The sequence below is a fragment of the Malus domestica genome, chromosome 12 (assembly GCF_042453785.1).
Source record: "Malus domestica chromosome 12, GDT2T_hap1".
Lineage (NCBI taxonomy): Eukaryota > Viridiplantae > Streptophyta > Magnoliopsida > Rosales > Rosaceae > Malus > Malus domestica.
This window is the reverse complement of record NC_091672.1, coordinates 15675054-15688254: the sequence shown is the minus strand read 5'-3', so window position 1 is coordinate 15688254 and position 13201 is coordinate 15675054. Positions and strand designations below refer to the sequence as shown.

The 13201-nt window shown below is 39.2% G+C and overlaps 1 protein-coding gene across 2 annotated transcripts; it reads right to left on the bottom strand.

Annotated features, from left to right (window-relative positions):
- Positions 1–5792: 5792 nt before the first annotated feature.
- On the bottom strand, positions 5793–12994 carry LOC103449973 (uncharacterized). 2 transcript variants are annotated; one of them, XM_008389295.4, is made up of 9 exons: positions 12381–12994; positions 11767–11964; positions 11457–11579; positions 10866–10903; positions 10614–10782; positions 6963–10256; positions 6733–6858; positions 6396–6529; positions 5793–6275 (listed from the first exon to the last, which is right to left on the bottom strand). In XM_008389295.4, the coding sequence occupies exons 1-9, from the start codon at positions 12459–12461 to the stop codon at positions 6059–6061; spliced, it is 4380 nt and encodes a 1459-aa protein (XP_008387517.2). In that variant the 5' UTR covers positions 12462–12994; the 3' UTR covers positions 5793–6058. The 2 variants fall into 2 exon arrangements, with proteins under 2 accessions (XP_008387517.2, XP_070665473.1); XM_070809372.1 differs by having other exon boundaries at positions 12697–12965.
- Between the last annotated feature and the right edge of the window lie 207 nt (positions 12995–13201).

Sequence of the window (13201 nt, the reverse complement as noted above, 5' to 3'; positions counted from 1 at the left end):
GATTAACGACATACCCTAGTAGAGACATCAGAGGAACATCAACTCAAGAATCCTCAAGCACGTGGTGTCGTCATCGACCATTAAAACGCACAAGCCTACTGGAAGTTGATCGAGAATTGCCATATCAATGGCGGCAGGCGGTGAACAAATACCACCACTACCTTTACATGAATTGTAATTACTCGCAGTAGTGCTCACGCTGGACTGTGTCACTCTCTTCAAAGCAGCTATGGCCACCAAAAACCACCCCCACAACGACGTAAAATACACACACTTGCTGACTATCAAACCCTAATTTCCCATTTAAATGGACTAGAATTTCCATTTGCAGTGATTGAGAAGTGCGAAAGTGGAGCCAAATTGAGGGAGATCAGCGAGGGGAAACCTTAGAATTGGGGATTAGGGTTTCGGAAAACGATCAGACAGAACAAATGTAACATCCCATATCGCCCAGGGGAGTGGATCATGTAAGCCTTATATGTATATTCTCATCTCTACCTAGAACCAGGACTTTTGGGAGCTCACTGGCTTTAGGTTCTGTAGGAACTCCGAAGTTAAGCGAGTTCACGCGAGAGTAATCCCAGGATGGATGACCTACTGGGAAGTTCTCATGTGAGTTCCCAGAAACAAAATCGTGAGGGTGTGGTCAGGGCCCAAAGCTGACAATATCGTGATACAGTGGAGTCGAGCTGGGGATGTGGTAGGGGCCGGGGCCAGGATGTGACAATTTGATATCAGAGCCAATCTTTGGCCGGAAGGGTGCCGACGAGGACGTCGGGCCTCTAAGGGGGGTGGATTGTAACATCCCACATCGCCTAGGGGAGTGGATCCTGTAAGCCTTATATGTATATTCCTATCTCTACCTAGAACGAGGCATTTTGGGATCTCACTGGCTTCGGGGTCCGTAGGAACTTTGAAGTTAAGCGAGTTCGCACGAGAGCAATTCGAGGATGGGTGACCCACTGGGAAGTTCTTGTGTGAGTTCCTAGAAACAAAACCGTGAGTGGTGTGGTCGGAGCCCAAACCGGACGATATCGTGCTAAGGTGAAATCAAGCCCAGGATATGGTGGGGCCCGGGCTGGGATGTGACAACAAATCAGAAAAATTGAGAGAGAAATGGATAAATTGTCGTCGGATTCAAGCACTGTTGACACCGCCTCAGTGTAAACCCTAGTTCTTAGGCCCACCTCTTGGTACCCTAGCTCATTGACAGTGAACGCGAACAAGTACGGTGGGATAAGCTGCTCCATCATGAACTCATCGACAACCCTGTCATTGGCGCACCACAAAACATCACCAAAGATCAAGGCCTAATGATAATGGCAGCAGACGGAGCGAGGAAGATAGGAGCGAATCAGGAGGAAAGGTTGAGGTCTGATGATGATGGTGGCGGTGAGATCAATCGTAAAAAACCAACGTAGGAAATCAACAGTCCGGGCTAAGGGCCCATTTATTCCCATTTCTGTACCCGCCCTGTTATTTACTTGTACTCGCCTTGCCCCGTCCCGTTTTGCATTTATAATTTTTAGACCCGCCCCGACTCGTGGTTCCTATACCCGTTTGCCCACCCCTAGTACCTATGGTTGGTAACTATAACAATTTTCTAAACGGAAATCCTATGTGTCCTTTGGTAACTTTTTAGCTTTTAGCTTTTAATTTATTCTCGTGTTAGAAATATATGGAGAAATTAGGGGTGGGCATGAGTAGGACAGGTCCGTGCTGAAAATTGGGAGGATCAGACTAAACCCATTTGTAATATAACAGAGCGGAACATAGCAGAGTGAATCGTGTGTTTTCATGAATAGAACTGAACGTAACCCGGCCCGTTGCTGGTTATCTCATTTTGCTTTTCTGGCATGATTTGCTGGACATATCAATGTAAGTCCTCGCTCTCCAAATTATTTGTTCTTTCTCATTTAATTATAGATTGCATCATCTGATAAGGTTGTAATTATATGATGATCATGAATTTAAATGAAGATGACTCGTTCACAAGGTGCTTTAAGTCCAATCCTCTGGAGCCGTCGAAATTGAGGAGTTGAGCTTCCCAGAATCGAACGATGGAGGTGGGGGGAGGGGAAGGTCTAGGCCGAGCGCTCGTTTCTTTAGATTTTTGGACCCGCTCCGTCCCGCTAGTTTTGTGGACACGCTCCGTCCCGCCCCATTTTGTCTTAAAAAAAATTAGATCTACATCTACCCCCGAACTGCATGAACCAGCCCTGACTTCCAGGTCCAGGGTCTATTTGCCCACCCAGGAGAAATAAAAGATATCAACTAGTGGAGGGAAGAGAATATAATAGGATAGACACACAAAATTAAAATTAAAAACAACAAACTATTTTAAGTTGTTCCACTTTCTATATGCTAGGGAGACTATTTTGTAAACCACATGATGCAATGGTAGATGGTTGGATTTATTTTTAATCATTTAAAGAAAGAATCCAAATATCAACCGCTACATTACGTGATCTACAAAATATGATCTAAAATCTGGTGTTTTCTCTAGCATCACCCTTAGATTTTGTTCTCATTTGGTACTTTTATTTCTCCCCCACTATCCTGTCTGATATCCTTCTTCATCCTCATTTCTCCCTTATTTTCTTGTTTCAAAAACACAAAAAATGAAAACTACAAACTAATAGTCTGTTTGATAACTATTTCATTTTCAGTTTTTTATTTTTAGTTTTCATTTTTTGAAGTAATTACTTTCACATTTAAATTTCCATTGAAAACTAAAAGGCAAATGTTGAAAACTCAGAAAAAAGTATCTTTGAGTTTTGGGTTTTCAGTTTTTATTTTTTATTTTTAAACTGAAAGTAAGTAAGGTTCCTAATTTATCCATTATGATATATGAAAAGATGCTTGTTTATTTTGGCTACATTGCTGTTAATCTGACAGTAAGGCTGAACATTGCTTGCAACAAGGTGCAAGAAAAGAAAAACCAACAACAACAAAGCACAAAATTCAAAGGTAAAAAAGAGAAGCTCATTCATGCAGATGACTGATAAAGTTCAGCAGAGAAAAGCAACATACTTAATTTACTGATAACATGTAGAGAAGTACTGAAACTGTAAAGGACGTACTTAGCCATTGGCCAGCTGCATACACCAAACCTTAAGCTTGGGCCAAAGGCCTACAAAATACACAACTACAACACACTTAAATTCCATAACAGCATGAACACACAACGCCTGACTCCGACGGGCCCTCACGTACGATAGTTTTCTGGATCACGAACACACAAGAAAGCCAAGAGAGACGCTGCAGAAGCCAAATGCCAAAGGATTGAAGTTGCCCTTTTAGAGAATTTCAACATTCTTTATTAATTCGTCCCATTCTGCCTTGAAAGCTGAAGCCTAGGCTATGGGAAAGTAACTAAAACACACACACTGACTTGCTAAACTAACAGAAGTTATTTAACTAAAACAAACAACATCACCATCCAATCCAACAAGCAAATTAAGACCCGACCAGGCCACCCTCGCCACGCACTTCAGTTCAAGCATTTGGCTGCCATTGGTGGCGGGGATGGCCGGGAACGAAACGGATGATGGATTGGAACTGCAGTGAATCGTACAAAGGAGGATTTGATCAGAAATGTTGGACTGGATGTTATAGGAATTGTGGGTTGGTCATGAGGGCAATAAAAGGGAGTGATGACTTTTCGGTGCTAAAGGAAAACCAAAAAGAAAGCATGGAAAAGTGAGAAATGGAGGTTGCTTATTCAGCATCTTCCAAAGGATATGCCATTTGCAGTGCCACCTCTCCACAACTGATATCCATGCATGACACCTCCTCCTCTTTAATTTTTCTTTTTCATAAACACGTGTACACACACACACACACATACATACATATATATATGCACACATTTTATAATGTCAATTTGACGATGCTAACTAATATATGATTTTTGTTGGTTGTTTTGTGCATTAGAGAGAGGTTTTGGGAGTACCATGCAATGGGATTCTGTTAAAAGATTTCATGGGCCTATCAAGTGGTAAATTGTTGTGCGTAGGAGAGTGACCCTCTTTCTAATTAACAATGTGATCAGTAAGTATGATATATGTAACATTATTCATTGGTTATAGCCTAAGTCATAATTCAATGAGTGAATGAGTGAAAGCATAACTTGGAGAATATTCATGTTTTAATGGCTGAAATCGCTTTTGATGAAAGTTCTTTTGGAACCAATCTTTAGAAAAAATGCAAGTGAAGGTTGGAAAAACACTTAATGTGCTTCCTACAAGAAGCACATAACTGGTGTTTCTTCCAAAATGTACTTGAAGTGCTTTTGGAACCCAAAAACACTTTCACCAAAAACCCTTTAAATCATTTAAAAAACGTTTCTTTCAATTAAAAGCGCTTTCATACAAGCATTATAACATAGATAAAAGTGACTGATCTACACTTGGGCAAGCATGGGCTATTGCGTCGCCAGTTGTCCAACATTTCATTGATGTAGCTTCACAAATTGTCTCCACGATCTCTTTTCGCTTGCTAAGAGAGAGAGCTTCTATATCATCTTTTAGTGAGCTATCATCCAGCAATGAACACTAACTGAAAGCGGTCGGAAATGAGTAGAAGTTGTTCGTTTTGTTTTGTTTCTATATGCAAATCAAGAGCGAGGTAGGGCAAGGAAGGAAAATGGTATGAAGGCTTGGGCATTAAAGGTAGATTTAACTTCTTGTTAGAAACTAAAAGTTTTGGTAACTAATTAATACTTAAGACCTTTCTCTTCACGATCAATGTGTTGATAGCCTCTTGATCTTGCTCCCACCATGAAAATTATTGAATATGCTACTGCATAAATGGGCTACATACACAAAATATTTATATTGTATAATTAAAAAATATAAAACGTGTTATAACATAAGCAAATTGGTAATGCCACATGCTAGTGGCATAGTTACAGTTACAGTCACAATTTAAAAATTACTTAGCAACTCAGCATGATTACACCATGGTTGCCACATGGCGCCCAATAATGTCATGCATACAAACCGATGTTTGGTTGTGTTTACATGGAATTGTGGCATTTGAAGATGTAGTGGCGGATCCATCATGCAGTCAATAGGGTAATTTTTCTAGAGTGTTGTTTGGTTGATATGTTGAGTGATAATGTGAGAGATTTTCATGCTGTCTTAGTGATCTGTTCCCTTGTTTTATCAACCACTAAAAAGTTTGAAACTCTTTGAATCGTTTGCGTAATGCCTTGTGGAGGAAACTTCCAATTTCCTTTTCCTTTTCCAATCGGCCCTTATTATTACTCAGACTTGAAGCATAGCATATATACCCTCCACTACCCTCAAAAGTGATTGTCATTTCTATAGTGATTTATACATTTGTTCCATTTGATTGTACTGATTTTTTATGTTGCAGCAAGATTTTCACATTTCATTTGCGGATGAAGAAAATGAATGTGCATAATCATATCTGTTTTTATAAGGAGCCAACCGGTGCTGTTCTTTTTTATTCGGGCAATATTCTAATTAATCTAATATAAACTACGCAAAAGAAAATTCAAATTTAGGTGCAGTGAGAGAGAGAGAACGTAAGTGTTCTACTTACTATTTATATTTGGTGAAAAACTTAGTGCTCTCAGTCTCACAAGTCACAACCATGAAGAGCGCATTACTCCTTTCCCCATTCACTTTAAGTTTTAGCATATAGATTGTATATTCATAGGATATCCATAAAGATTTGGAAGAATATTATCTGATGCCTAACCAAAGTTTGCACGGCAGATTTCCAATCCTAATTTAAAAAAATTAAAAAAAATTAAAAAAATGTGCAAGCAAATAATCTGGTATATTATATTATCAAAACGTTGACTAGTACAAATCATTAGTTAAGTATAATCGCATTATTTGAGTTCGTACTTGTAATTAACAATTTGTGAAACTTTCCACCTTTGGCTACGACATATATTCTCCTCTACTCACTCACTTGAAAATTCGTGCAGACGAAAAATTGTGATGTACAAAGATGTGCGAAAAAAAGCTACCTGAGATTGGTAAACTCAAGAAAATGACAGCAATGGAGTCATCATCTTTCATCAGAACCACCTTTTGCCACCCTTGGCTGTTTTGAGCTTCATCACAAGTTCCTCGCGCTGAGCTTCTACCTCCGCGTATCTCAGGCTCATGTCTAAGTAGCGCTCGCGAATGTCTTTCAGTTCTGCCTCTAGAGATGACCTCGAGCGTTCGTGTCTTTCTTCAGCTTTTGAATTTCGACGAGCATCTGCTTGACTGTGTCGGGCCTCAGACAAGTACCTGGGGTGGTGATAACATATATATGTTAAAAGACTGAGTTGTACAAAATAGATTTACTATAAGAAGACAAATGATACTTAATGTGTTTTGAAGGCATAATGCGTTTCCTCTTACACTCACCTATCAAGCTGAACTTTGTAAGTGTTATTTGCTTCCAATGCCTTAACAAGTTCATCTTCAAGCAACTTAATCTTTAAGCCAAGTTCTTCAACGTAATTTGGATTTTCATCATGAAATTGGATTCCAATGTCATCCTGTAATGGCAGAGAATAAAATGAGAATGAGAAAAACAAAATATAAGATTTGTAGAGTCAAATGAAACCAAAAACATGTAATCATACACTACGTCATTATGTGTATGTCTTCTTGTACTCCGACAATTTAAATAAAATGAGAACATATTATCGTTGCGGATCAGCTGTAGAAGCAGGACCAAATTAAGTTTTAGGATACTAACCTCTCTTTGATGCTGGTTTCTATATGGATAATTCTGATCTCTTGCATGTCCTTGCACCTGACCATTCTTCAAAACTGGCTTCCTTCTAAAATCACGACGGGGAATGCTGTTCTTCCCCATTTCGTTCTGTTTAGAGAAAAATCAAAGAACGTCAGAAGTCAATACCTTTACAGTCTTAACATCAACTGTTAATAAGCAGATAACATAAAAATGGTACTTTCTTTCAGGACCTTCATATCTTCACCAACAGGAATAGCTCTGGTGCCGCCTTTTGAGGAGCTGGAAATCTTTGGACTGCTGGAATCCCTCTGTTTCTGCTTTTCTTCCCTTGTTAGTTTCAATTCTTGTTCAAGGGCCTGAGACTTTCTTAGGAACTCACTTCTCTCCTCCTCAAGTAGCTGTATTTTCAGCTGATACTGCTCGTTGGCTCTCCTGATCTGGTTGAGCTCGTTCTTCAGCTCGGCATACTGTGCACACAAAGCCTCTTTTGCAGTTAGATCACCTTCCATCTGCAGAACTTTTTCCTCCAAGAGAACATTATTACGTTTGCAATCCTCCAATTCAAATAAGGCGTTCTCCAATGTTGAGATCTTCTCATGGAATGAACTTTTCTCTGCCTTCAGATCTTGACATTCCTCAGAAATTGAATGCAGTAACACTTCCAATTTTTCTTTCTCAAACTTGGTTGCATCCAGCTCATTGTTGGAAGCCAAAACTTCCTCCTGACAATGAGTTAGTTTCTCAATCTGAACCTTCATATTAATAGATTCTTCCAACACTTGGTGACGTTCATAATCAGAAACTGTAAGCTTTAGTTCAAGGTCATTGACAGTGGTCTTCAGTTTTGCTTCACTCGATTTGTAATTCTCCAACAACTTCAATAGCCTTTCATGGTCAGCCATCATTACTTCCTGGTTTTGTTTAGAGGCAGCAAGCTCAGTGACCAGGCCTTGTAGCTTCGCTTCAGTTTCTATTCTCATAATATTCAATTCTTCCTCAGTCTGTATTGCTTTAGATTGAACCTCTCGAAGAGCAGACTCAAGCATTTCCTTCTCAGTTCGTAATCTGGATGCTTCCTGGACGGCATCTGAAGCTAGTTCTTCTCCTTCTTCTTGAGTTGCAGCAAGTAGCTTGGTAAGTCGATCTACCTCTTCCTGAAGGCTCTCAACTTCAACCGTCTTCTCCAAATACATCTTGTTGAACAAACTTTCTTCCAATGTAAGCTTCTCCTTATATTTCATGTTTTCATCAAGAAGTGCATCTAATTCTAAATTCAGGCTCTCCTCTTTTGAGGCGATGTTTTCCAGCATTAAAGAAAGATCCTTTTCCAGCACTTCAACTCTTTTGGAGCAATTTGTAAAGCTCTCGTGCGATTGATTCAACTTTGCCTCCAAGACGGAACAGAGCTGATGCAACTCCAGCTTTTGTTTCCTCAACTCATCATTTGAAGTCTGAAGAGAATTGCACTCTTCAATGAGGCTCTCAGCAGTAGCTTGTAGCTCCGGGTTTGCCCTTTTCAGAAATTCACATTCATCTCGAGCTTCTGACCACTGACTCTCCAAGTCCTTTAATTTCTGTTTCAGTTCAACTTTATCAGACTCCATCTCAGTTTTCAATCTACTGATCTCATCTTGGAGACTCAGAGAATAAGATTGGGAATTCTCTAATTCTAATTGACTGGCCTCTTTTTCATCTGTCAAACATCTTATTTGAGCTTCGAGTGCAGAACCACTTGCTGACAACTGTATGTTTTCTTGTTCAAGCTCTGATATGTGACGGTCCAGTTCACATTTATCAGCTTCTAGCTCCGAAGATTTCCTTTCAAGTACCCTATGTGTGGAAACATGGGAATTCACACTTCTGCTAAGCACCATTAATTCATGCCGCAAATCATTCAAACACTTAGAGCTGATATCGCTTTCCCTTAATACAACTTCCATGTGTTCCTCTAGCTGTATTTTTTCCTTCTGAAGATCGGAAACCTTAGCTTCTAATTCATTCTGGACCCCTTTTAGAAGACTGATTTCTTCTTCATTGGTTAGCAAGTTTGCCTCAAGTTTTTCTATTTCGAACCTCTTCTCTGTCAATTCTTTACCCAGCTCTGTGACTTTACTTTCTAGTTCCATTTTCAAGCTGTCATGTACTTGAACTGAAACATCATTATTATTTGTAATCTCCCCAAGCACTTTCTTGTTAAGCTTCTCCTCCACATTTTGTATTTGGTGTTTATTTTCAGTTACTTCGGACTCAAAGCTGGTAAAAGAATCGAATAAAAGCTCACTGGATGGAAGTTCACCAGGTGCGTGTCCCCCTGAAGATTTTTTCTTCGATGCCTTAAGCTTGAACAAGAGCTCTAAGTTTTCTTCTGTCAGCTCGTTGCAATCTCTTTCTAGCTCCTGCACCTTTTCTTTCAAGTCCGCAATTTCTCTGATCAGATCTGCTTCACCCCCACTCACAGTGATGGAATCCATTTCTGTAGAATGCCTTTCTTTGAGAGACTCAGATACCTTTGCTTTCAGTTTAACAATTTCTTGTTCTTTCAAAAGCAGTTTACATTTGTATTCTGTCTCAATGTCCAAAACGGAGTGTTCGTTCAGACTTGATCCATTCTCTATCTCATGGTTTTTCTCTTCCACAGCTTGTTCAAACTGTTGCACCGCAACTTGCAACTTGTTCTCTGATTCCTGCAATTGTTGCAGCTGAAGCTTTAAATTTCTGTTTTCCTCTCTGGTTAATTTGATCAAATTTTCCATATCACCAAATGTTGACTGTAGTTCTGAAAGATTCTCCAACTCCACCTTTTGGTTTTCAATTGTCTCTTCCAGCTCCTGGAGAACCGAAACCAGCTCAATATTTGATTCTTGACTTCTCTCCAACTGCAGAGCCAGATTGGCAACAGATTCTTTCTGAAACTTCAGCTCATCTTGCAACGCCTTCTCAATCCCTGGCGTTACTTCATCCTGATAAGTTAAATTCTCACTGGCAGTTTGTTTAACCACTGAATTCTCAAGCAACAATTGCAAGTGTTCAACTTCTTTCTTCAAGCCATTGCGTTCTGCATATGCTGCTGAAAGCTCCACTTTCATATTTGCCTGCTTTTTGGACTGATCAGAGAATTCTGTCCTCAGTATATCCAAATCAAGCATTAGCTTCCTGGCGTTCCTCTCCCACATCTTAGCTTCCGCATGTAATTCTTCAATCGTAACTTCTGCCGCGTCCAGAAGGTTTTTAGAAGAATCAGTGGCTTTTAAAGATGATTCTTTAAAATCTTTCCGAGAATTCTGAGAATGATTTCCTGAACCATTAATCCTGGAATTAAATGATGAATTATTTGATGGAGAAGGGATATCAGCAGGAAAGTTTCCATGAGTTGTACTAATTAGGGAGGTGATTGAATCTTGTCTTCCTATCAGGTGGTTGCCTTCAACACTAAGGTTGCTTCTCGGGGACATATTATCCCTTCTTATGGAGCCCTCCGCTGAGTCATAGCTGTGATGTGAACCTGATGCAGAGAAACTGCTACCCTACAAAAAGTGAGGAAGACATATTAGTTTCATGGTAAGGATACACCAGTGCACAGCTTGTTCATAAGCATTTTAATCCATCGGGAGGTTCTGCAGCATGCAAACTAGAATGTTAATATGGTCTAGATATCAGCAACATGAGTACTAGACAATTGAATTAAATTTCAATGAAATCTTCATTAGTTAAATCGATGTGTCAACAAACAGAACGTTATTAAATCCAAGATCATTCTCTGGATTGAATGAAGCAAACACAATAAAGCCACCAAATGAAGCAGGTAGTGCTATATAGTATGAAAAGGTATGATTGAACAGTAAATTGGAAATAAATATTTTTACGGAAAAGTGTAAACATACTCGACTCCCAGGCTCTCCAGGATTTGAGATCAAGCCAAAATCTTTTCCGAAGGAAGATCCAGCACTCTGTACAAATGAGGTATTAGATCCATCTGACTTGCTGTCTGCATCATGACCATTTGCATTTGCTTCTTCCAAATGATCCCTTGTCTCTTTTGACTCTTCATCACTGAAGAAAGTGCAGAAAGTCTTCACCATCAAGTAGAAAACTAAATATCTAAAGACTAACGCAATCAATTGTTTAATACTAACCTGAGCCTTTTTCTTGGTGTGAGGCAGTTAATTTTTACCTGCAAACAAGAAAGACAACCAAACACCGCTGAAAAGGCAGCTCCGAGGTGAATTTCTAGTGCAATGAGCGGGGAGAGAGAGAGAGATGTTGAGAAGAAAATAAGTACTCAAATCCTTATATTCATGTTCTTATGTAAATAACTTCAATATACACTTGCATCCACCCTTCTAGGTGTAAAATACAGGCCATGTGGCCAGTATCCTCATATCACCAAATATGGTATAAATTCGATAAGAATTATTCATAGAAATTATCTAAGTATCAAGCTCCCGCATTCAGTAAAAGAGAGGAAACACGACCATGCTTTCAAGATGATAAGCATCAATGTTTTTTAAAGATATAACAGAAACATATTCAGGTACTTTCAACATTTAGGTAGATGGCAGAGACCGTTATGAATTACGCATACTATGTACATTGGAAAAATAAGAAGCGCATTTTGACTCAACCCAACATACGGCTTTCTCATACCGAATGAATGAAAAGGGCGTTTTGTGCAACTTGTCAAACATCCACTGAACATAAATAACAAAAAAAAGGGTAAAACGCACCTGCAGAATTGTCCCAAAACTGCATTTTTTCAATGGAAGAGAAACTGGAGCAGAAGAGGTTGAACTTATGTAATCCGACATATTGACTGAAACCTCTCCAAGGATACCGGATCTTGCTGATCCCTACGATAAAAATTTCATTTAGAACCGATAAGCAATTAACAACAAAAAAAAAACAAAAAAATTCGATTGTGGAAATGAGTCATCACATCAGCAAGTAGATAAACCAGATTCCTCATTGATTCACATAAAAAAGAAAATTAATTGCCAAAAACAGCATAGTGTGATAAATCAGTGACAATGACGGTACCATTGAAATAACAAGCTTGATGAAATAATCTTCCATCTCCTTGGACGACTCATCTTGGGAAATCCATATAGATTCGCAGAGAGTCTCAGTCCATTGACAGTTTCCGTTGCGCACCACTGCTTTGCTTGATTTCGCAATTGGTTTCCCAGTTTCTACAGAGACGATAGACACAAACAGCTTGTCCCATCCTCTGGGGACCTGCAACCACATACATCATCAGCAAGCAAGCAAAAACTCATATCTACTTGCTGATAGAAATACATCGAAAAATCCATCCACTCAAAGAACAAACCGATACAACACAACATAATGATACATTCCTAGATATCTGACGTGTTATGTTGCACGAATTAGGTTAAGATTAACACATGATTCCACACCCGATCAACAGTCTTGATTCACAGTCTGGCAACATAATTATCCCGAAAGCACAAAATATGGTTCTTGTACAATCCATATCTAGAAATCAAACACAATAATCTATTGTTACTTGTTAATGGATCATTTTACACTCTCCAATTATAGACCTTGAAATAAATGCTACATTTTACACTAAATTGTCAATAAAATTAATCAAAATATATGCAATTAAAGAGAAGGAATTAAATTAACACCTGGAGGGCCTTAAGGTGGGAGAACTTGAAATCAACCCTCTCCCCTGACTTAGCAGGCCTGTTCTTGTGCACCCTGAACATTTTCTCTCTCTAAATCTCTCTCTCTCCACTCCTTGTTGCTGATAACTAATTGATTCCCCCCCCCCTCTCTCTCTCTCTCTTAATTCATTCTCTCTCTCACAACCACCATTACCAGCTAGAGAGAGAAAGCAAAGGATGTCTGATTGCTCAATTTTTCAATGAAGCGAGAGTTACAAAGAAAGAAGAGAGAGAAAGCAATGAGAGAGAGAGAGAGAGAGAGAGTGCGTTAGCTAACTGGTCATTGTTGCGAAACTTGCTGTTTGTTTTCCTTCCAACCTTTTGGCGTTTCTTCAATTTCTAGAGAGAGAAAGCGTAGAATCGAATTAATGCGGCCTGAAACTGCAAATCCAGAAACAGCTTTCCCTCGTTAATTGCATTTCCTACTACACAACTACTACTCTACACACAGTAGAACCCCTCAGTCTCAGTGTACGCGCTCAGGGATGATGATCCCTTCGGATCTTCTCTTTGAGGATTCCGAAGATTATTCAATTCCATTTTATCGTTTATCGTACATTGTACGATCAATTTTTATCGCGTATATTTTTGGTTCAATTTAAATAAAAATTTCAAAATACTTTTTAACAGTATAATGACAATGAACGAATCAGATTTACACGCGAAGTTTCTTTACTCGCACTCTCCACACGACACGTTGGAAATAGAAATCACCGATGCATTCGGTTTTTAGCGTGTCAGGCGTTCATTGGTTAGGAGAAGAAATGTACTTTCGTGTTTGT

Coding starts and splice junctions, on each gene's coding strand:
- LOC103449973 (XM_008389295.4), bottom strand. CDS start 12,461: ATGTTCAGGGTGCACAAGAACAGGCCTGCTAAGTCAGGGGAGAGGGTT. Junction 10,904..11,456: donor GTTTTGGGACAATTCTGCAG/GTGCGTTTTACC, acceptor TCTTGTTTGCAG/GTAAAAATTAACTGCCTCAC. Junction 10,783..10,865: donor ACACCAAGAAAAAGGCTCAG/GTTAGTATTAAA, acceptor CACTTTCTTCAG/TGATGAAGAGTCAAAAGAGA.